We start from the raw sequence: 22114 nt of genomic DNA on the forward strand, positions 1-22114 counted from the left end.
CATATGGAGAGCCTGTGCCAGGGAACCTAACAGACCTAGCTCAGGTGTCTAAGTGGCACTGTAACTAGACTGGACGTTGGTGCATTCTAGCCCAGGGCCTCGGCAACCTAAAGCATGCGAAAGTACTCGCCCTTGACACAGGAAACAGCTGGTTCCCCCTGTCTCCGCGGACACGCCTCTCTGGCTCCTCCTTCTCTGCGCACCTGTGAGTCCCTGGAGAGCGTCTCGTTGCCTTGGCAACCGGAGACTGTGCAGGGAGGGGGCCGGGGCGGGGCTTGTCCCGCCCGGGCTGTGTCCCGCGGGGCAGAGGGCGGGCTGGAGCCGGTGCCGGGGACCCTCCATCCCCTCCCAGCGCGCAGAAGGCCACTAGCTCCCGGGCGGCCCGCAGCGAGGGTCGGCGCCCCCCGCAGCCGGAGTTTTCCGGGCACCCATGGAGAGCCAAGAGTTTGGGGGTTCATCCCTGCTGTCCGATTTTCACGACACGACAGAAAGATCCGCTTACCCCGAAGCCCTCCACAAGCCCTTGGTCGTCAGGATCTTCAACGTGCACAAGCCAGAGGAGGAGCCTGAGGACGCGGAAGAACAAGGCCAGCGAGACGAGTGCGAGGGAATCCCGGAGCTCCACGAAGCCTATGAGCCCTACACACCCTCCGAGCCCCGCACTCATACGCCCCAGGAGCCCTACGCACCCTACGAGCCCCAAGCCCCCCGCGAGCCCCACAAGCTTCACGCGTCGCGTGAGCCCCAGGTGCCCCGTGCTCCCCACAAGGCCCGCAAAGCCAAGCTGCTTCCCAACGCCGCGATCCTCTCCCCATCTCTGATGACCAGGTTCCTGCCACGGATTCCTCTGTGTTCCCTGAGCGGTAGGTGTTGGGGCCCCTCCGAGGCACCGAGTAACCCCGCTCCACCTAAAACTGGGGACCTAATGTGAAGGTTTGCATGCAAGAGTTCACTTTGTCTTAAAGGAAGGTAACGCCTGTGTCATCTACTGTCTTTGGACCTCAAGGGAGTCTGATGGGAAACTGAGATTCTAGTAATGAGAGAAATTGAATCTCTTCACTCTCTCCTCTCTCCACCCAGTGACCTCTCTGTCCTTGATTATCCACTGTCACTTCTTTTTGAAGCCCTTCTTCATTCTTCTCTGTAGGGCGTCACTGCATTCCTCTGGGTTGCCACTTTGAACGTCACCTCTATTACAGCACTTAAGATTTTGTATTTCACCGTCATCTTTCTCCCCAATTAAAGGGAGAGATCCTTGAAGGGGAGATATTTTGGTCAGTGTTTGGCACATGGTGGCACTCAAGAAATGCTAGCTATTGTTCAAGTTGTAGCAGCAAAACACTCATTGAGCAAGTATTCATTTACATTTATTACGTGCTTCCGACATGCTTAGTCCTCACCAGGGTCGCAGGGTAACAGGGCTGATGGGACTTGAGTATGCACCTCCTTTGCTCTGACTGCCCCTGTTCACTTCTGACCCCTCATCGATGACCCCCAAATAATTATTTGTCCACATCAGCTTCCAACCCCTTGGCTGACCCTAATGTTCTCCTTGACTCCTCTTTATTACACTCAATTCTATGGTCTATCATTTCAGTTGCTCACCTTCCACCACCCCATTGGCTCTTTGGCTAACCGCCATACTTCCCCCAGCAAAACTGCAACCCTGGTTAAATGGAACTACCCACCTTGTGCCGCTTGAGCAGCTGACTCCTACTGCACAAAATCACACAATCATACTGACTGCTTTTATTTCAGTTTCACAACCACACATCTCAGTCGGTCACTTGGCACTGCCTAGCAAGCCCACTTTATTCACCTAACTAGTTCCCCTATTTCTGAGAACATGACTAAATGCTTTCTTTAACTTCCTCCAAACTTCATACCTTTAACCCCCAAACAGCTGAAGATTTTTTTGCCTCACACTTTATTGAGAAAATAGAAGCAATCAGTCATGAACTTCCTTATTCTCTTCCCACTAGTCTATTGCCTTATCTGAATTTGCACCCATAGAGCCTGTCTTTTCTCATATTTCAGGGAAGAATGGTGCCTCTTTCTATGAAAAGCAAAATCCTCCACTTGTGCTTTGGATTCCACTCATCTCCAAAGAACTTTGTTCCTGCAGTTATCCCTTCTCTCTCCTACAGCATCAATTTCTCCCTTTCTAATGAATCAGTCCCATGAGCATACACATGCACTCTAGAATCTTCCATTTTGAAATAACCCTTGACCCTATGTCTTCTTCAGACCCCTCCTTCTCCCACCATCACCACTATTTTTCTGTTCTCCTTCACTGCAGAACTTATCAAAGAGTTGTCTATAATCACTAACTCCATTTTCTCATCTATCATTCTCTCCTTTCTCCTACTTAGGCTTCTTTTCCCTGCATTCCATTGAAATTACTCCAGTTTAAGGCCTTTCTCTCCATCACCAGCCCTGCCATTACGCATGGAGATTTCTGTATCCATATGTATGATCCACTTGGCTTTTCAGTTCTTTGACTTCCTCACTTTGAATGATCTTGTCCACCCCATCTTTGGCACCCACCATGCTCGCCTTTGATAACGTCAATTACTGTACCACTTCTAAAATCTCTATTTCAAACACTCTAATCTCTAACCATGATCTATTTTTCCAGCTCACTCACTCCTCCTTGTACCCCCTGTATCAATTCTTCAGCCTCAAAGGGACCTCTAACTCACTGATGCTATTAACCTTTCACTATATATCACTACCTTATGTCCTTCTGTATCTTCTCCCTCACTTTATAGTCCGTGGTCCACCAATGGAATTACTCCCTTGCAAATATCCTTAATACCCTTGCCTCTCCCTCTATCTTTCTTGCCTAGTAAACCCACTTCTTGTCTGCACTTAAAAAACAGATGATAACAAGAGAAAAACAAACAACCATATTGACTGATTCTTAAATTCACAACCTTGAACTTCAAGTGGGCTCTCAGTGCTGCTTAGCAATCATACTAAATTTCCTTAGTCAACTCATTTTCCAACATGGAAGCTACAAAACTACTTGCATCTCTCTCTTTGTGTGTGTGTGTGTGTGTGTGTGTGTGTGTGTGTATGTGTGTGATCTACTGTTTCTCCTATTAATAATGAACAAACTGTCCTTGTTCCTATTAAAGGCCATTCTTTGAACCTGTATGTTGGATCTCATCCCATCTAACTTTAACCTCTTTGCTCTTAAAAATTAACCCTCTTTCTACTGCATCATTTTATTCCACTCTCTAGTGATCATTCCCATCAGTACATGAACATGCAGCAATGCAGCGATAACAAACAAACAAACAAACAAACAAAATATCCCTTAACTCCATGTACCCCTTCAGGTACCTCTCCTGCTTCTCTGCTCCGTTTTATAGAAAATGGAGCAACTAAATGGAGCAACTATTTGTCTATAAAATGTCCTCAAAATAGTTGTCTATAAGTCATTATCTTCATATTTGTTCTTCCCATTCTCTTAAGAACCCACTGAAGCTTTCATCTCCTCTACTTAGCTGAAGTTGCTCTTGTTGAGGTCACAATGACCTCTGTCTTGCCAAATTCAATGGTTAATTCTTCACCCTCATCTTACTCATTTGACACACTCCTTTCCTGAAAGTCTTTCTTCACTTGACTATTGGGACATCATTGTCATCCTACCTCATCAATTGTTCCTGACTCATTTTCCTTTTCTAGCTCCTACTTCTCTTTTCAGCCTCTAAGTTGATGTGAGTGATGGCTCAGTTCTCTCAGATTCTTTAGAACTTTCTTTGTTCCCTGGTTGATGTTCATCAGTTCCATGGCTTTAATTGTATGCTGTTAACTTCCCAAATTGTCTATAGCCTGAAGTTCTCCCTTAAGTTCCAGAGTTTTGTAACCAACTATCTATTAAATATCCCTACCTGAATATCTAGTAGGCATGTAAAATTTATGTGTCTCTAGGTGAACTCTTACTTCCGCACCCAAATGTGTTCTACTCTCGTTGGTCCCCATTTCAGCAAATGTCACCACCATTCATTTATCCAAATCCTCAGTTCAAAAGACTTGAAGTCATTCTTGACACTTGTTTTTTTTTCTTACACCCTGTCTCCAAACCATTAGCAAACCCTAATTTTGAAATATATTACGACTCTGGCTATTTCTTAACATCTAAACCTTCATCATCTTTGTAAGCCACTATCATCCTTTGCTTGGTACACTTATAATAGCTTCCACTCTTGCCCCATTTCACACCCTGGCCCCCAGTTCATCATTCATATAGTCACAGGGACCCCTTAGCACATAAAGTATGTTCAACTCTCCTGCTCTCAACGCTCCAGAGGGTGTTCTCATCTCACATAGTTTGTAGTCTAAAGTCCTTGGCAGGCCTACAAGGCCCCCACGTGACCTGGCCCCTGCCTACCTCCCCAACCTCATGGCAGCAGTGGCAGTGCCATAGGAAGGACCATCGCAGCTACCATCGCAGCTCTCCAGCCACGTGGGCTTCCATCAGCCTACCTCACAAGCATTTCACTTGCTTTTCCCTCTGCCAAAATACTCTTCCCTCAAGTATTTGTCACCTCCTTATAAAGGTGTACCAGATCACTCTGTCAAAAAGAACACTCTTTGGCCTGATCATGTTCTTTAAAGCTCATCTAATTGATTGTATTACATGTCTGTTTTTGAGTTTACTGTATACAGTAAGCTCTCAGAGGGCAGGACCTTTGTCTTCTCCACTGTTTCATCCTGAATGCTTCAAACAGTGACTGGAACAAGTCAGGACTTAGCAATTATTATTGAGTAAAAGATTTCTTCATTCAGCCTCTATGTCACCAAATCCAGTGGTTTCTTCTCTACCTTAGGGTTGTAAAGATTAAATGCGTTACTATTTGTAAACCATTTAGAGCAGATTGTGATATGTGATAAGTGCTCAGTAGATATTAGCCATTATATTAGTGTTAGTATCACTGTCTCATGTGACCTCTTGGTAGCATTTGATACAATGGACCTTCTTGAAACATATACCTACTTTCCCTTGGCCTCTATGACACCACATTCTCCCAGTTTATCATCTACCTGACTGGCTGTTGCTTCTTCCCCTCACTTGCTGAGTCCTCTCTGTTCTCCTGAACTCTGAAGAGCTGAATTCTGCCTCTTTTTCTTTTCTTTTTACACTTTTCCCCCCTAAGGTGGTCATATCTATACTCATGGCTTTAAATAGCATCTCTGTGCTGCTGCCTCCTAAACTTATATATTCTAGCTCTACTCTTGCTTCTGAGTCCTACACTCATATACTCAACGGCCTACGGGACATCTCCATGTGGAGATACCACAGGCCTCTCAAATATAATGTGTTTTGAGATAGAAGTCTTGATTTTTCTTCCATTCTTATTTCTTCCTCAGTCTTCCAAGGGGATGCTTGCAGAAAATAGCATCCAATTACTTAAGCTGAAAAAAAAAATTCTGCTATTTCTCCCTGATTCCTCTTTCTTCACCCTCAAATCCAATGCATCCAATACAAGTTCTGTGCTTTTCTTTCCAGAACATTTCCTGAATTTATTCATTTCCCCTGTTAACAACCTCACCCCAATTAGGGTCGTGTCTCATTACAACCGATTACGACCTGGATTTCTACATTAGCTTTCTGAGCAGTCTCCCGGCTTCTACTCTTGTCCCCTGCAGTCTCTTTGCTATTGCAGCCAGACCGGTTATTTTAAAAGCTGAATCGGGGGGAGGGGGGTCCACAGTGTGAGGGATATAAATGATGAACTTCTAAGTAAAAAAAAACAAAAAGACATCAATCTGATCGACTTCTGGAATGGCAGTGTGAGGAGCATAATAGACCCTCTCCGCAGTGAAATGAACATGTAACTGCTGAAAAATTATAAATACGATAAATAAGCATATGTATATAATTACATGTAAAATATATAATCATAAATATATGTAAGTATATTTTATATAATTATCTATGAAAATTATGACAAATATATAATTGTATATAATAAATATATAATTATTAAGTCTGAGAAAAAAAACAAAAGCAATGAGAAAGTCCACAGAATTCTAAACAAAGAAATGACTAAAAAAGTGGATGTGTCAAAAAGAGCATGATATGGACCAAATTACTAGAATGGGAAAGCAGTAAAAAAGCCATAGAAGAGCTGCATCTTTATCTGTTTCCTTTCATTTATTGATTACCTGTTGGCTAACAATGGTTTGGCTTCTAATGCAACCAAATGCAAAGCAATTTGGGCTATGAAGATGCTTTTTCCAAAAGCAAGCCTTTTTTGTAAAGCCAAACAAATTTTATAATACGGTATAATGATTTTTCCTACATCATTAGTAAAAATAGAATGTGGAGATTTAAAAATAAATGGGGTTTTCCAGATTGCTCATTCTTAATTATTAAAAAAAAACACACAAAAAAAAACCTGAATCAGATCACATCTTTCCCTCACTGGATAGTCCTTCCTATGGCTTGCCACTGCTGTCAGGATAAACCTAACCTTTTTGCAGAGGTCTCTAGAGCTCTTTGACTTCACTTTTCACTACTTGCTCTTCTGCTCACTTGGCCCCACCCATAACTGGCTTCTTTTCTGTTCCTCTAACAAGCCAATCCCATACTTCCCCCTGCTTCAGAATCTGCATGTGTGGTTTCCTCTCTCTACATGCATTTTGTTTTTCCACGATCAGCTCATGGTTAATTTCTGAGGTCATATTTTTAAAAGGTGGGAAAGCCTACCATTTGGAGGGCCTTCTCTGTCATGCCATCCCCCTGAAGTAGCTTGATGATGAGACGCTCTCTCAAAAGTTTTCAGACTCTGTTTTAGAAAACACCACTTGAAAGCTTCCTATCGTCCCAATTTTGTCTCCTAGATTTTCCTTGTTAAAAATTCCAAACACTGTAGCCTTTATGTTAATTCCCTTAGTAAAACTCAAATAAACATCAAGCGCATTTATATAATATTTACATAAAACAGTGTGAACATGAAACAATATTTAGTCATCATGTCACCAGGCCTCTGCTCACTCAATAAAGATTCCTTTACCCAACAAACATTTTCTGAGCATCTACTAAGGCACTCTTCTGTGTCCTCTAGGAGTGTAAAGGCGACTGAGACATGGCAGTTTGGTTGTGTGCAAGTTTTAAACATTTATATTATAGAATAGGTCCCATCATTCTATCACCTTACTACTGTATCATCCATCACCTCTTCATCACTGTCACTGTTAGATTTTGTTGAGCACTTACTATGTTCAGGTTGTAGACCCTGAGCTGTAGGTGAGGAAGACATAGATCCCATCCTGCAAGGGCTGTCAGTGTGGTGGGGGCGGCTGAACACTTCCATACCATTAACACATCCACTGCATATGAAGTGAAGTGGACTGGGGTACCTGACAGGACATTTACTTCATTTTTCTGAGTTAAATGGGAATACCAACCTTTTTTTTTTTTTAAAGGGAAGAAAGGCTAAGAAAAATATATATATACCCAAAGTACTCGTTAAAGCTACTTACCTGAAATAGGCTGAAATAGAGCCTAAATATTTAATCTCAACTATACAGAGTCCAGAGTACTTAATCTGGATTTATAAGGAATTAGGAAAGTGATGTAAAAGAAATAGAACCTCAGGCAAGTTTGGGAGTAGGGAGAGAAATCATATTGAGTGAAATTTTTTAAAAGTTAAAAACTTTTTGTAATTTATAAGACATTCACATGATTGAAAAATCAAAACAATATTAAAAGACTACAGGGAAATGTCTCAGTTCCCACCCTGTCCCCTCTCTTGCCTTTTACGGGAAATCGCTTTTATTAGCTTCTATGTATCTTTATATAAATACAAGAAACTATTGTACAAGCTTATGTGTGATCCCCCTTTCTTACTCAAAGTGTAGTAGCATACACTCTACTGTTCTTCACTCTTTCCATTTGACAGTATATCTTTCTACATAAACATATACTGAGTTCCCTCCTTTTTAAAAACAACAGTTGCCTCATGTTCCATTATATAATTGTCCCACTCCGGATTTAATACCTCTTGTTTGTTTCTAGGATGTTGCTATAACAAGCAACGCCATAGTAGGTAAACCTATACATCATGTCACTTAGTACACGTGCCCGTATCTCTGTAGAACAAATTTCCAGAAGTGGGATTACCAGAGGGTAAATGCATTCATAACTTCAATTTAGCAAAACTGACCTCCATGGGAGTTAATTTTGTATGCTCACCAGCAACTGAAGTTTCTGGTTTTTATTAGTTTCTAATTCTTTGTAACCTCACCATTGGAGTGTGTGGTCAAACTTTTGGCTTTTTGAAAATCTAATGACTGACATACTACTAGTTTTTCATCTAAGTTTTAATTTGCATTTATCTTATCATATAAGTGATATTAAGCATCTTTTTCAATATACATTTTTTCATGCCCTTTGACTGTTTTCCTTTTGACTTGCTAGGTTTTTTTCTTATTTACAGGGAGATTTCCCCTTTGTCTGGGATATGATGACATATTTTTCCACTTGGTTAGTGGTCTCTTTGTTTTTGCTTATCTTTTTGTTGTTGTTTTACTATAAAAACATTTTATAGTAAAATGTATCAATTATTTCTTCTATGGCTTCTTATTGAATCAGAATTAGAAAGGCCTTTTTCTACTTCTAGGTTATGAAGGACTTCACGCATGTGTACTCTTTCATGATATTTTTTTCAATATTTAAATCTTGGATCTGTTTGGAATTTATCCTGTTGTACGGTGTGAGTCATAAATCCACCTTTCTTAGTGGCTACCCAGTTACCAGTGCCATCTTCATACAGATGAAATCGGATGAAAATAAAAATGAAAAATAGATTTGAAATTAAAAAAAAAAAAGAAAAAAGGCACAAAGGTGCCTACTCCAGGGTGTAACAGGAGGCACAGCTTAATAGTTAGCTTGAGGATGTGGTATTTTTGAGGTTTAGTTTGTTGTTTAACCAGAAGGAAGGGCTTGCCCTTTCCTGCCTCTGACTTCTCAGCCACATGCAAAACCCTTCCCCTCACTCTCCCATCTCTTGCCCGTGGGACGCTGAACTAAGGCTGTGGAGAGCGCAGTGCTAGGCAGCTATGTCTAGGACAGGAGCGAGCGACAATAAATAGTATAATAGTATCCCATCATACAGCGGAATATATCCTATCGAAGACCATCCTAATGTTTGTTTACATGTCGTACCCAATATAGAACTGGGCTGCTTTACGACCAGCCTTCCAAACAATAGTGCACCTAAAACAATGCGTTTTACTTCAAAAAACCTCGAAAAGGAACGCAGGTCTTACTGAAGTGTCTTCAAGGAAATCATACCGTCTAACACAGAGCAAACCCTGCTAACAACGTTCTTTGGGCACTTTCCTTCCCCAGGCCCTGACACCCTGACAGTTACTCCCCGCAAATCCCTTTCCTATTTCAAGTCCCGGCTTGCTTCTCTTTTACCCTCTCCTCCTGTGGCCCCTAGATCTGTTCTGAGAGGTGCTCCCTGCCTTTTTTTTGTAGGTCAGCGGAACCCCATTCGGTACAACCCAGGACTGGAGGCTCTTTAGGAGGCAGGGCAGAGGGCCAGGGGGAGAAGAGTTACACTTTGATATTCCTATCATGTTACAAAACGCTTTATTTCTTTCTTTAAATACAAAGAAAATATTTTTATTTGTATAACAAAGACTAAGCAACGATGACATAATAAAGTCAACGGAGTTGATGTCAAAACACAACTAGGTTTGAAAAGCTGTAGGTAAAAATCCTTTAATTTCCACTTGCAAGGGAACTCCCAGTGCGGGAGAGCCTTATCACCATCGGGGACCAGCAGCTTTCCCATCATGCTGTCTCCCAGCAGATGGCAGCCTTCTCCATCCTTGGAGCACAGGCTCCGTCATCCCATTTTTAGCTGGAGACAAGGCAAAATGAGGAATGTAGTGATGAGCTATAGAATAAAATACAAACACGTAAAGGGCATGACAGAGCCATGTGTTCGGATTATCTCTTAGAGGGAGATGCTATTCATCATTTTGCTCAAAATCCTTTCGGGGCTTCTTCCTGTTATTTATTTTACTAAATACTTAAGTTTCCCTGATTGTCTCAAAATGTATTTTTTACAGTTGGTTTATTTGAATAAGGCATCCAACAAGGGCCACACGTTGCATTTCAGAGTTATGTCTCTTATTCTTCATCACTAACCTTTATCTTCTCTTCCTTTTTAAAACACCATTTGTTCGTTAGAAAAATTGGGTAAAATATCCCATATTCTGAATTTGATTTGTTCTTCATGATGTCTTTAAGTTGTTCTTCTAGCTCCTCTATTTCTTGCAAACTATATAGATTAAAAGAAGTCTTGCTTAGCTTCAGCGTAAATCGTTTAGGACAAGAATTTTTCATAGGTGGTGTGTGCATTTCTTTTTACATCACGATTCGAGGCACATGTTGTCTGGCTCTCCCATTTGTAGTGGTTCTAAGATTGATGAGTGGGTTCAGGTTAGGTCAGCTTGATCCCTCTATTATAAAGTTCCCCATCCAACTTTCATCACGTGACTTTAGCAGGCAGTCTCATTCATTGCCTAGATTCCATTATTTTATTAGGGGTAAGCTAGGGCCTCTTTTGAACCTACGTTTGATGCTGTCACTGGAAATTATGTTACAAGCCATCAGAACCCATTCATGTAATATAACAGTAAGTACTTGTTAAAAAAATTTCATGCCGTATGTGTACTTTTATCTTCACAATACAATCATTTTTTTTGTTTTGTATTTCTTTTTTGCTTTTTGAAATGATGTCCAAAGCTTGTTTACAGCAACATCCAACACTTGGGATTATACGATCATATCCCCCATAATTACTAAACCTGTTATAATTTTTTTCACCTCTCTCCTCTACTTAAATACTAATTTTTGTAGGGAGAGCTCTATAATTATTTTATTCTAGCATTTTTTAAAATTTGATTCAAGCTAATATGTTTTCCTTGACTAGCTCTTTGTTGGGAAAATCAAGTAATTGAGAAAGTGCCTCATAATATGGGTTCTTGTAAGAACTTGTACAGAAGGTAACCTCCTTTTTTCTGAGGAATAATTTTTGGGGAAAATTTTGACTTATATTCAGTCATTTTTGGTACTTTACTGGAAACTTTCTTCTTATTTTTTAAATTTAACTTGGTTTTATGAGATATATATCGAGTAAAGTTTGAAAAAGGAAAAAAAGTAAGAAAATAGGATTCTCTTCACCTTTCCACTATCAAGTCTGATAATTTATTTTATGCCTGTATAACATGACTGAGATTTCACAAGAAATTTCTTTCAGATTTCAATATTAGGGAAAGTTGGTGATTTTTGCTTTCAATAATAGAATGCTCAGATACAACTGTACTGGGCTTTATTATACATTTTTCTTTGTTTCATTTTATTTTTCTTTCCCTCCTCCCTCCACTATTTTTCTACTTCTGTCTTTGAATTTTTCATCTTAAAACAGATAATACCCTATTGTAGTGTATGTGTTTATGTAAGCAAACAAATATTTTTTAGAAATGGTGGGAGGGTATAAATACATAAATAAACCAATGAAAATACATATGAGTACGTGTTTACAATCAATTTCTCATTTCACTAACTTTCATAGTTGGAACCCTTAGTAGTCAATGCTTCCTTAACAATTGCTTAAACTTAACAGTTACGTAAACAAATGTTTTCTTCTTCATAAAAATTTAAGCAGAATCTTAATTCTTGAATTTCTAGGATTAATAATAGCATGTATTGTGTATGTCCTATGTTTGGGGCACTATGCAGAGTGCTTTCCATGTATTGTCTTATTTAACTTTCACACAACCTTTTGAGGTAAGACCGTGAGAAAACTAAGGCACAGATTACTCAGTAAATTTGCCCAAGATCAGAGGTTACAGCCAGGATTTGGTTCCAGGTGGTCTGATTCCATCCTTGTTGCCCATAGGAGAAACCTGATGGCTGTTTCCTATAGCACTCAATTGAAGCCATTGATACACTGAAGTTGTAATGACTAATTGTAATGCAATCATTCATATACTATTTGCATCTTCTATATGCAAGGTGTTTTACAGATATATCACTATCTTTACAGATACCTACCTACTTGAGAAGGGGAAACTGAGTCACAGAAAGGTTAAATAATTTGCTCAAGATTGTACAACTGAATAAATAACAAAACTGGGGTTCGAGCCATGTCTATCTGATGCCAGAGCACAGCCATCTTTCCTTTACCCAAAACACTCCGGAGGGTATAAAATATTTCAAAACTCTCAGATATGATTAAAAACTCTTGAGAAGAAACTGTCAGGAACAATCTGTCATTATGAGGCCTGTTATAATAGGCATTTGGATAAGTTGGCCTGTATGATCTCCTACATTTTCCCAAATTAAAAAAAAAACTCCTTCTAAACATAATTTTTAATTTGCTTAACCATTTCTTCTGTTTGAGACCTTTCAGTTGTACCCAGTTTTCCACTGTTAAAGATGAACATTTTTGTGCATAAGTCTTCCAACACGTGGAATTATTTCTTTAGGGTACATTTCTAGAAGTAGAATTGTATTAAGGAATATAAGCATTGCTGTCTTATATTGCCAAACTATTTTTCATAAAGTGTACTAATTTAAATTTTCACCCACAGTACATAAAAGTACTCATCTCATCTTACTCTTCCAGCATCATTTTTTGCAAAAAGTGTTTGCTCATTTGATAGTTTACAAAATACCTCATTTTTATTTGCCTCGTTTTGATTACAAGCAAGTTTGAACTTTTTCTTATATTTACGAGCCTTTTATATGGTATTCATATATGAACTCAGTTGCTATCCTTTGTCCATTTAACTTTTGATACCTACCTTAGTGTTTTTCTTATTCATCTATACTTTTACACTCTTCAAATATTAAGACTATTAAACCTTTATCATATTTGTTTCCAAACATTTTTCCAAATTTTTATTTCCTCTTCAAGTTTTAACTTGTGACACACAGAAGTTTGAAGTTTTAAATACTTTAATCTATTTATATTTTTCCTCTATATCTTTTGTCACCTTTAACTCATTGATTAAGTAGATATTCTCTTATTTTTGCTGTAATTCAATTAAAAATATATTTAACTCCTCAGTTTACCTGTGGTTTATTTTGGTACATGGTGTGACATATTTGATTTAATTTGGTCATTCCCCTAAATAGTTATTTTTCCTAGCTCCTTTCTCCATTGATTTGTGATGCTACCTTTATCATATCTTTGAATCTTACAGAATTTAATTTTTGCTTTTACTTTTCTTTTTGCAGGTCCTGGTCCCTGTGACTTTGTAAGAAATTGTTGGTAAGACTATAGGTATAGTACTACTCTACCTATAACTATAGGTAGTTAAAGGTAAACTTTAACTAGTGGGCCAACCTCTCTGGATGGGGCAGACTCAATCTGGGGCATATAAAGTGACAGCCTATCTTGGGGGTTTTGAGAAGAATCCTGTGCTTTCCCTTTGTCATAGGCCCTTTTCTAATGACAACTCCTGTGGGGAAAGGAAAGAAGTGAGAGAAAGTGATTAAAAAGTGAGAAGGGTAGGAAGATTGAGATGTAGGAGAACTCTCCTTATATTCACTCAGTGTTTTACTTGTTTGCCTAGGTGTTACATACTAGGACTGAACCTTGGGATTCTGCATTGACGATCTCCTGTCATAGATTTTTGTGAATCTCCAGGTCAATGTATCCCAATCCCCCTTGCCTCTAATTCAAGCTAATGAAATTTCAAGAAAGTTCCCTCTCTATACAAAAGAAGTGTGTGTGTGTGTGTGTGTGTGTGTGTTTACATACAATATACAAAATAATGCCTTCTGAAAATAGATATTTACTCTTGATTTGGCTAAGATATAGTTAGAAGAGGTAACAGAATAGAATCATTAAAGAGAAATACCAAGGACTCATATCATTTGTTCATATAGATGACAAATAATACCAGGTTTTATTAGTATCCATTCTTTTAATAAGTGGGTTAAAACCATTCATATTTATTGTTATTATTTAACATGTATATTTATTATTATTTAGACTTACTTTGCATTTCCTGTGTATTATGCTTTCTAGTTTGTTTTTTTTTCCTTCTTTCAGGTAGTATATATTGCTACTTTATTTTTATGTAATGCTTTGCAGTTAAAATTTTTTTTTCTCACAAGAATCCTGAGAAGTTGATAGTGCATATATAATGAAATTGATTTTACTGAGAGAAAATAATATTCACTGTCCGAAGGCTGTATGGTAGCTGAGTAGATGACCTGGTAGAATTAACATTTTACTGAGTATTACTGAGTGTCCACTTAAAATATGACATTACTTCAAATAAATGTATGCTGAGTGAGCAAACTCTCCTATGGCTAAATAGACAGTGAAATAGTTTAAACCTAGTAAGCGTCATACTTAAAAAAAAAAAAAAAAGACTGCGAGGAGTCTTTTTTGTTGTTGTTGTAGTTGTTATACTACTTCTTGCTTCTGTTTGGTTGTTAACTTGGTTTGATTCTATGAGGAAATGGTGCCCTGTTATCTATCCCTGTCCCCACACTCTAAAAAATTCTTGTCAAACAAATGTTCTGGGCCTGATTGTTAAGAAATAAAATATTTTTTGAATAAGCAAAATAGTTAAATGTAAAAGAATATTTGGCTGAAAGAGTTATTTGAATTACTCCATCAATTCAGACCTGAAATCATTTCCATAATTGTTGCCTTACAAATGTATATTTATTGCTCTGCACCCAAGTTAGATTTCAAAAACTCTCTTAGCTATAGGCAAACTATAGGAGACTAAATCATCAATGAAAACATAGGACAGCAATGTAATCCTCATTTTTTAAATTCTACCTTCAAGAGTTAAATCCTTCAACCACACTCTTTTGTATTTGCACAGGATCATGACTAGACATTGTGAGGTAATGCAATACCCAAGAGAGAAAGGAAACCTGTGTAAGATAGAGATATAGGTTGGACATGTAGCTATGGTGACATAATGCGCAATAAGTGAATGAAAAGGGAAGGTGTTAGAGCTCCACACAGAATCAGCAAATGTTAATTAGATTATTTCCAATTGAAATAACAACCCAATTTAAGTACCTAGAGGAATAAACTAGGAAACTTTCAATGGTCTAGTATAAAATCATACATTAAAAAACATTATTTAGCTGGTGAAGAAAAGGTCATGAGGGAATCCTTGGCTTGGAGGTGATGATGGAAACCACAATCTAACTTACTAGAAAGGATTAATATATAATAAGATGTTTTGTCTACACTATGGCTTTCTTTCTCCTCCACCTAGCCACCCTCCCTGGAAAGCTGGCTCAGGCTCTCAGCAGGGTTCATGCAGTACTTGCGTGGTAAAGCCATTCTTCTATTGAACAGGATGCAGATTTTTTTTCCTGGCAATGGACAGTATCTTTATTGTTTCTAGATATTAACAGTCATTGCTGGGGGTAGCATCCTATCCGTTACACAGCAAATCCCAACTGTTTCACAACCAAAGGATCTTTTGGTTACCTATACCCACTACCGCAATCTCAGGTTTTGAAAGATTTTGTTGTTGTTGTTCACAAAACAATGACATTTGTTCATTCGTTTTATAATCAAGGACACCAACAGCTATTAATCTGTCTCCTGTCAGCATGAAGTAACATATGGCGACGATATACTTCAGAAACAAATTTGGTATCTTGGGTAGCCTCTATAGCTTGACTGTGGGTGGCCTAGGATTTCATTTGACTTTTTGAAATATTCTAAAGGTTGTGGCCTCCTATTATTATCTTCATAGATCCCTTAAGAATTTGGAAACTTTAGGCTGGGAACTCTTGAATTAAGCAGCAGAGTCCTCAGGGATAAAAATGCAGATAGACTAGTTGCAATTGGAAAGGGGGCAGTTAGAAGAGTCCAGATGATGTAAGGGGGAAAGGGTGTGGAGGTGAAGTACCCTTCTTCCTGTCTTCAAACCTGTATTTTACCTAGCAACTTCCTTGAGCAGTAAAACAACTTAAACAATATTAAATGTATCACTTCATCTGGTTTACTGATAGTTCCATGATTTTCCCTTATAAGACACTTAAACTAAGTTTATATTTTAAACAAATAGTTCAAATCAATTAGTATTTACTAAGCATTTACTACATACAAGCTATTGTAGTAGGTGCTGCACGTGAGAAAGGAAAAAGGAACTAACATTATGGAGTACCTACTCCAAGGTTAGAATGTGCTACAGGCACACAACCCTTTGAAGTGGATGCAGTTATTTTCATTTATAGATGAAGCTATGCACACTGGTCTCCTGTTATTTTTCAAACATATAGGTATACTTCTTTACACTTGCTATTTCTGTTGGAAGGGGGTGATATTTCCCTGGAAATTTTGTATATGTACTCATTGTTCAAAGATAAATTGACCAGTAATGCTTTTTTTGACCACTCTGTTTAAAATTGCCACCCTTTCCCTAACACATATTCCTTGTACCCTTTACTTGTTGCATTTTTCTTTATAGCTCGTTACCATCTAATATACTCTGTATTTATTTCATTTCATTTATTGTCTTCTTTTTTAAAATATTTTTTATTTTTCAATTATAGTTGACATACATTATATTAGTTTCATGTGTACAACAGTGATTTGGACATTTATATAACTTACGAAGTGATCACCCCAATAAACCTAGTGCCCAGCCATCACTATACATGTTATTACAATATTATTAACTATGTCCCCTATGTTATACTTTACATTCCTATGATGATTTTGTAACTACCAATTTGTACCTCTTAATCCCTTCCCCCCTTCACCCATCCTGCCAAACTCCCATATGGCAACCATCGTCTCTGTATCTATGAGTTTGCTTATGTTTTTTTATTCATTTCTTTTAGATTCCACATAGAAGTGAAATCACATGGTATTCAAAAAGACGTAGGCATTTATATGTTCATTGCAACATTATTTACAATAGCCAAGGTATGGAAGCAGCCTAAGTGTCCATCAGTAGATAAATGGGTAAAGAAGTGGTACTATGTACAATGGAACATTACTCAGCCATAAGAAATTTTAAAAAAAATGAAATCTTGCCATCTGCAACAACATAGATGGACTTAGAGGGTATTATGCTGTGTGAAATAACTCAGCAGAGATAGACAAACACCGTATGATTCCATTTATTGTCTTTCTGTCCTGACATGAGGGCAAGGATTTTTGTCTAGTTATTCACCAGTGTACTCTCAGCCTTAGAACACTACTTGGTACATAGTAAGTGCTCAATAAATATTTACTGAACAAATGACCTAAAGCTCAGATAATTATATCACTTTAACAGGGATTAAAAAAAATAGCACTTCATTTAAAAATAATAAACCCATTCTTTCTCCCTTTCTCTCTCTCTCTCTCCCCCTCTCTCATTCCTGTATCTAAACATTAGTACAAATAAATGTTTTAAAATAGAAAATTAAAAAAACACTCTAGAATCTCCAATGTTAGTACTGAAGTAATAATTTCTTAGATGAGAATCATTGTTGGACCAAGTGTTCCATGTCCCCTAGATTGATTGCTACCCCCACCACACTGGCCCCAGGGGAGCTGCACCCCCTTAAACACTGTGGCCTGGTTGTGTGCACAGAATCCTTACTTGCATTACTCCCCTAGGACAGCTAAGGTAAGGTGTTAAGGGGCAACGAAGTCATTCCTGAAGGCTGAGGGGCAATGCAAGTGAAATAAACAGAAACTAACATGGAAACAGATAATCTGATTGAAGAATTTGAGCTTGATCTTCAGGATGGATGACTCAGTTTTGAGGCTGTGCCATCCCGGGGGTTCCTATTAATCACCCCTTTTCTCTTCCCACTTTCTGAAAGGAGCTTCATGATGCATCAATAACTACTTAATGAGGAGGGCCATGTCTTCACGTAAGAGTCGACATGTGCTGTGTCAGGTCTGAATCCTTCCTGACACCAGGGCCAGGGCTTAGTCTAACATAAAGAGTGTAGACCCCAAATTGGTAGCCACAGTATGGCCACGGGGACATGAAAGACAATTTGGGGAATATAATCACTAACGTAAAGATTTTGTAGGGCATCTGATGGGCACTTGTCTTATTAGGGAGACCACCTCATGGAGACGGTGTAGATGCCTGACCACTGTGCTGTACACCTGAAGCCGAAGCTGAACAACACTGAATGTCAACTATAATTATATATATATATATATATATATATATAATATATATATAATATATATATAGTCACACAAGGTGGAGTACAGCATGAGGAATAAAGTCAATGGAATTGTAACAGCTACATAGGATGTCAGAGGGGTAGTAGATGGAGGGAGGAGGGTTATCACTTTGTGAGGGGTGTAAATGTCTAACTATTACGTTGTTTTGTACACCTGAAACTAATGTAAAAAATAAGAAAGAGTGTAGACCCTATTAAAGAGCTCAGATAAAAAGGAAGAAAGAATTTACATTGGGGTAAAGACAGGCTATTTAATAAATGGTGCTGGGAAAATTGGACAGATATGTGCAAAAAAATGAAACTGGACCACCTTCTTACACCATATACAAGAATAAAATCAAAATGGATTAAAGACTTAAATGTAAGAAACTTAAATTTTATGAAACCATAAAACTCCTAGAAGAAAATACAGGAAGTAAACTTACAGACATTACCCTTAGTAATATTTTTACTGATATATCCCCTCAGGCAAGCGAAGCAACAGAGAACATAAACAAATGGGACTACATCAAACTACAAAGTTTTTTCACAGCAAAGGAAACCATTAACAAAATAAAAAGCTGTCCTACTAAATGGGAGAAGATATTTGACAATGATACAACTGATAAAGGGTTAATATCCAAAACTTATAAAAATCTCATGCAACTCAACACCAAAAAAAAAAACCACAAAAAAAAACCCAATCCAATTAAAAAATGGGCAGAGGACATGAAGAGACATTTCTCCAAAGAGGAGATACAGATGGCCAATATACATATGAAAAGATGCTCCATGTCACTGATCATCAGAGAAATGCAAATGAAAACCACAATGACATACCACCTCATACCTGTCAGAATGACCATCATCAATAAATCCACAAAGAAGTGTTGGCGAAAATGTGGAGAAAAGGGAACCCTCATGCACTGTTGGTGGGATTGCAAATTGGTGCGGCCACTATGAAAAACAATATGGAGGTTCCTCAAAAAATTAAAAATAGAAATACCTATGAGTCAGCAATTCCACTCCTGGGTATTTATCCAAGGAAATTGAAAACACTAATTCGCAAAAATATATGCACCCCGATGTTTATTGCAGCACTATTCACCAAAATATGGAAACAAATGAAATGCCCATCAATAGACAATTGGGTAAAGAAATTTTGGTACATTTATACAATGGAGTCTTACTCTGCCATAAAAAGAATGAAATCTTATCATTTGCAAGAACGTGGATGGACCTAGAGAATATTACACTAAGTGAAATAAGTCAGATGGAGAAAGACAAATACTATATGATCTCACTTATATGTGGAATCTAAAGACCAGAATAAATGAACAAACAAAACAGAAACAGACTCAGAGATACAGAGAACAAACTGATGATTGCTAAATGGGAAGGGGATTGGGGGATGGAGGAAAAGGTGAAGGGATTAGAAAGTACAAATTGGCAGTTACAAAATAATCATGGGGATGTGAAATACAGTATGGGGTATATAATCAATAATGTTGTAATGACTATGTAGGATGCCAGATGGGTACTGGACTTATTGGGGAGATCACCTCATAGATTATGTAGAAGCCTGACCACTGCACTGTACACCTGAAGCTGATGTAGAATAATACTGAATGTCACCTATACTTAAATGTATACGTATGGTCACGGGGTGTAAAGTACAGCGTAGGGAATACAGTCAATGGTATAGTAACAGTTACATACAATGTCAAAGGGGTAGTAGACTGGGAGGGGGCTGGGTTATCACTCTGTGAGGGGTGTAAATGTCTAATCAGTTGTTTTGCACACCTGAAACTAATAAAAGGAAACTTAAAAAAAGAAAAAGAGTTCAGGTAAGTATGAGAGAAAATACTTTTCCTGGTCACCTCCCTTTTTGTACATAGAAGCACTTTCTTGGAGTAATTCTCCTGGCCTCTTGCCTTATTCCTTAATTAGACTCTCCAAGGGTTGGAAGTGACATCTGTTTGATGGAATTGGAAGAAAGAACTGACCCCTTCTGGTCCCTCTCTCTTTGGGACCTGTCTATCTACAGTGATTGATCTTTGCGATCTGCTTTCTGTCACATAGCAAACAGTCTCTATAGGGGGAGACTTGCCACTAGGGGGAAACGTTCATTTCAGGCATGTCAGGGATCCACACTGTTCTCTTCAATATAGTTTTATCAATAATAGAGAAAGTATTTTTATTCTATTCATCTAACTCCTGTGCCTATTTTTCAGTTAGTTCTTAATTGTGGTGGGCAAAAAAGGGTTGTTATTTATTGGGTCCCTTAAACTTTAAGCAAGTACATAAATAATTATAATATGAACTACAGTAATACAGGTGGTGTATTAGTCTGCATAGGATAGGGAATGGTACAGTAACAAACTACACAACTCTCAAAGACTTAATGCTATAAAAGTCTATTTCTCCCTCATGCCACAGTCCAGTGTGAGTTGGCTGGCACCCCTCTATCTGGTAGCTATGCCATCTAGAATATGTGGCTTCCAGGGTCACTGCAACAGTGAAAGAGAGAAATAGAGGTGACATACTAGCTCCCAAGTACATTGCCCTGGAAGTGATACTCGACACTTCTGCTGAAGTTAGACATAACTAGGCACATGGCTTCAGACAACTGCAAGGGAGCTTGGGAAATGTAGTGAAACTCATGGATGTTTGGGGAACATGAACAGTCTTTTCTATAGGTGGATTCAGAACAATCAGGAAAGGTCCAAGGGAGCAGAGTAGGGAAGAAACGGGGGTGAGAGGGACCAGAAATATATTTTGCTTATTTCATAGGTTTCCCAAAGCCACACATTCTGCCTGAATTTCATCTGTATAATCTCTTCAGAATCCAGTGTCATCAAGCCATTTACAAATTACCTTAATATGCAAATTGAGGGATTTTCGCACTAACAAGTGTGCATTTTACCTGTGATCTTCTGGAGACAATATGATCTTGGTTTTATTGCATATTTATTATCTTTGTTTCATTATGTACTATATATTAATTATTCTAGAAGTGAGAATTTGGGGTCCACGATATTTTTTAATACTTTGAGCTTTTCAGGACTCTTCAAACCACATCAAATAGGGCACTGGTTTGTTTTTTTTTTCTCCCTTCAGATGGGATTTCTTTGAGTAGGAGTCATGTAATGCAACCATATTTGGTACGCATGCTCTTTGAATTAATCAGCTGGTATTTGTTAGTTTTTTTTCTAGGAAGAGACTGCAGGATCTTTCTAGGCCTAAAAAACAATGGGGAAAGCCAGATAGGTAAGGCAATATCATATACGTGTGTTTGTGATGATGTGTTCCTTACATCAAACAGGTAAGTATTCTCAGCTGACCAATAACCCTCATTCCATGTGCATCTGCCTCTTTGCTCAACTGCATCCACTGAACCAATATTGTCACCTTAGTTGAGCCAACACATGGAAGCAATACCCTAGGTCAGTGGTTCTCAAATTTGTCCGCAAGTTGGAACCATCCGGAGACCTTTAAAATGGATGCCTGGTTCTCATCCCCAGAAATCCTGATTTACTTGGTCAGGGTGCAGCCTGGATTTCATGACTATTAAAAGCACCTGAGATGATTCTCAAAGGCAGACGGGTCTGAGAACCACCATCCTACGGTGTTATTCTATACTCCTTTGCAACTTGTGTGTCTGTCCTCCAGGTGGCTGCTTCTAATCGCTGTTAGTGCCGTCCCTAAGCCCCCCTGGAGCACACCTGTTCTCTGGATCCGCAGCCTGCTCGACCCATTGTCCTTCCACCGTTGGCCACAGAACTCCTCTTCTTCTTGAGCTCTTAAGCAAAGCCTGCATTTTTCTGTTGTTGTTTTCTTCTACTCTACTATTGCTTTTTAAAAACAAAATTAATAGACTCTATTTTTTTTTTAATAGACTCTATTTTT

The 22114-nt window shown here is 38.5% G+C and overlaps 1 protein-coding gene across 1 annotated transcript in view; it reads left to right on the top strand.

The window, feature by feature from the left end:
• Positions 1 to 255: 255 nt before the first annotated feature.
• SPMAP2L (sperm microtubule associated protein 2 like) overlaps positions 256 to 22114 on the top strand; it is a 43495-nt gene continuing 21636 nt past the window's right edge. The window contains exons 1-3 of the mRNA XM_081061132.1: positions 256 to 863; positions 13277 to 13310; positions 21410 to 21475. Coding sequence (XP_080917258.1) covers positions 431 to 863; positions 13277 to 13310; positions 21410 to 21475 — 533 coding nt within the window. The 5' untranslated portion in view covers positions 256 to 430. The remainder of the gene's footprint in view (positions 864 to 13276; positions 13311 to 21409; positions 21476 to 22114) is intronic.

This window comes from Rhinolophus hipposideros (assembly GCF_964194185.1).
Source record: "Rhinolophus hipposideros genome assembly, chromosome: 1".
In the NCBI taxonomy this organism is placed as follows: Eukaryota; Metazoa; Chordata; class Mammalia; order Chiroptera; family Rhinolophidae; genus Rhinolophus; species Rhinolophus hipposideros.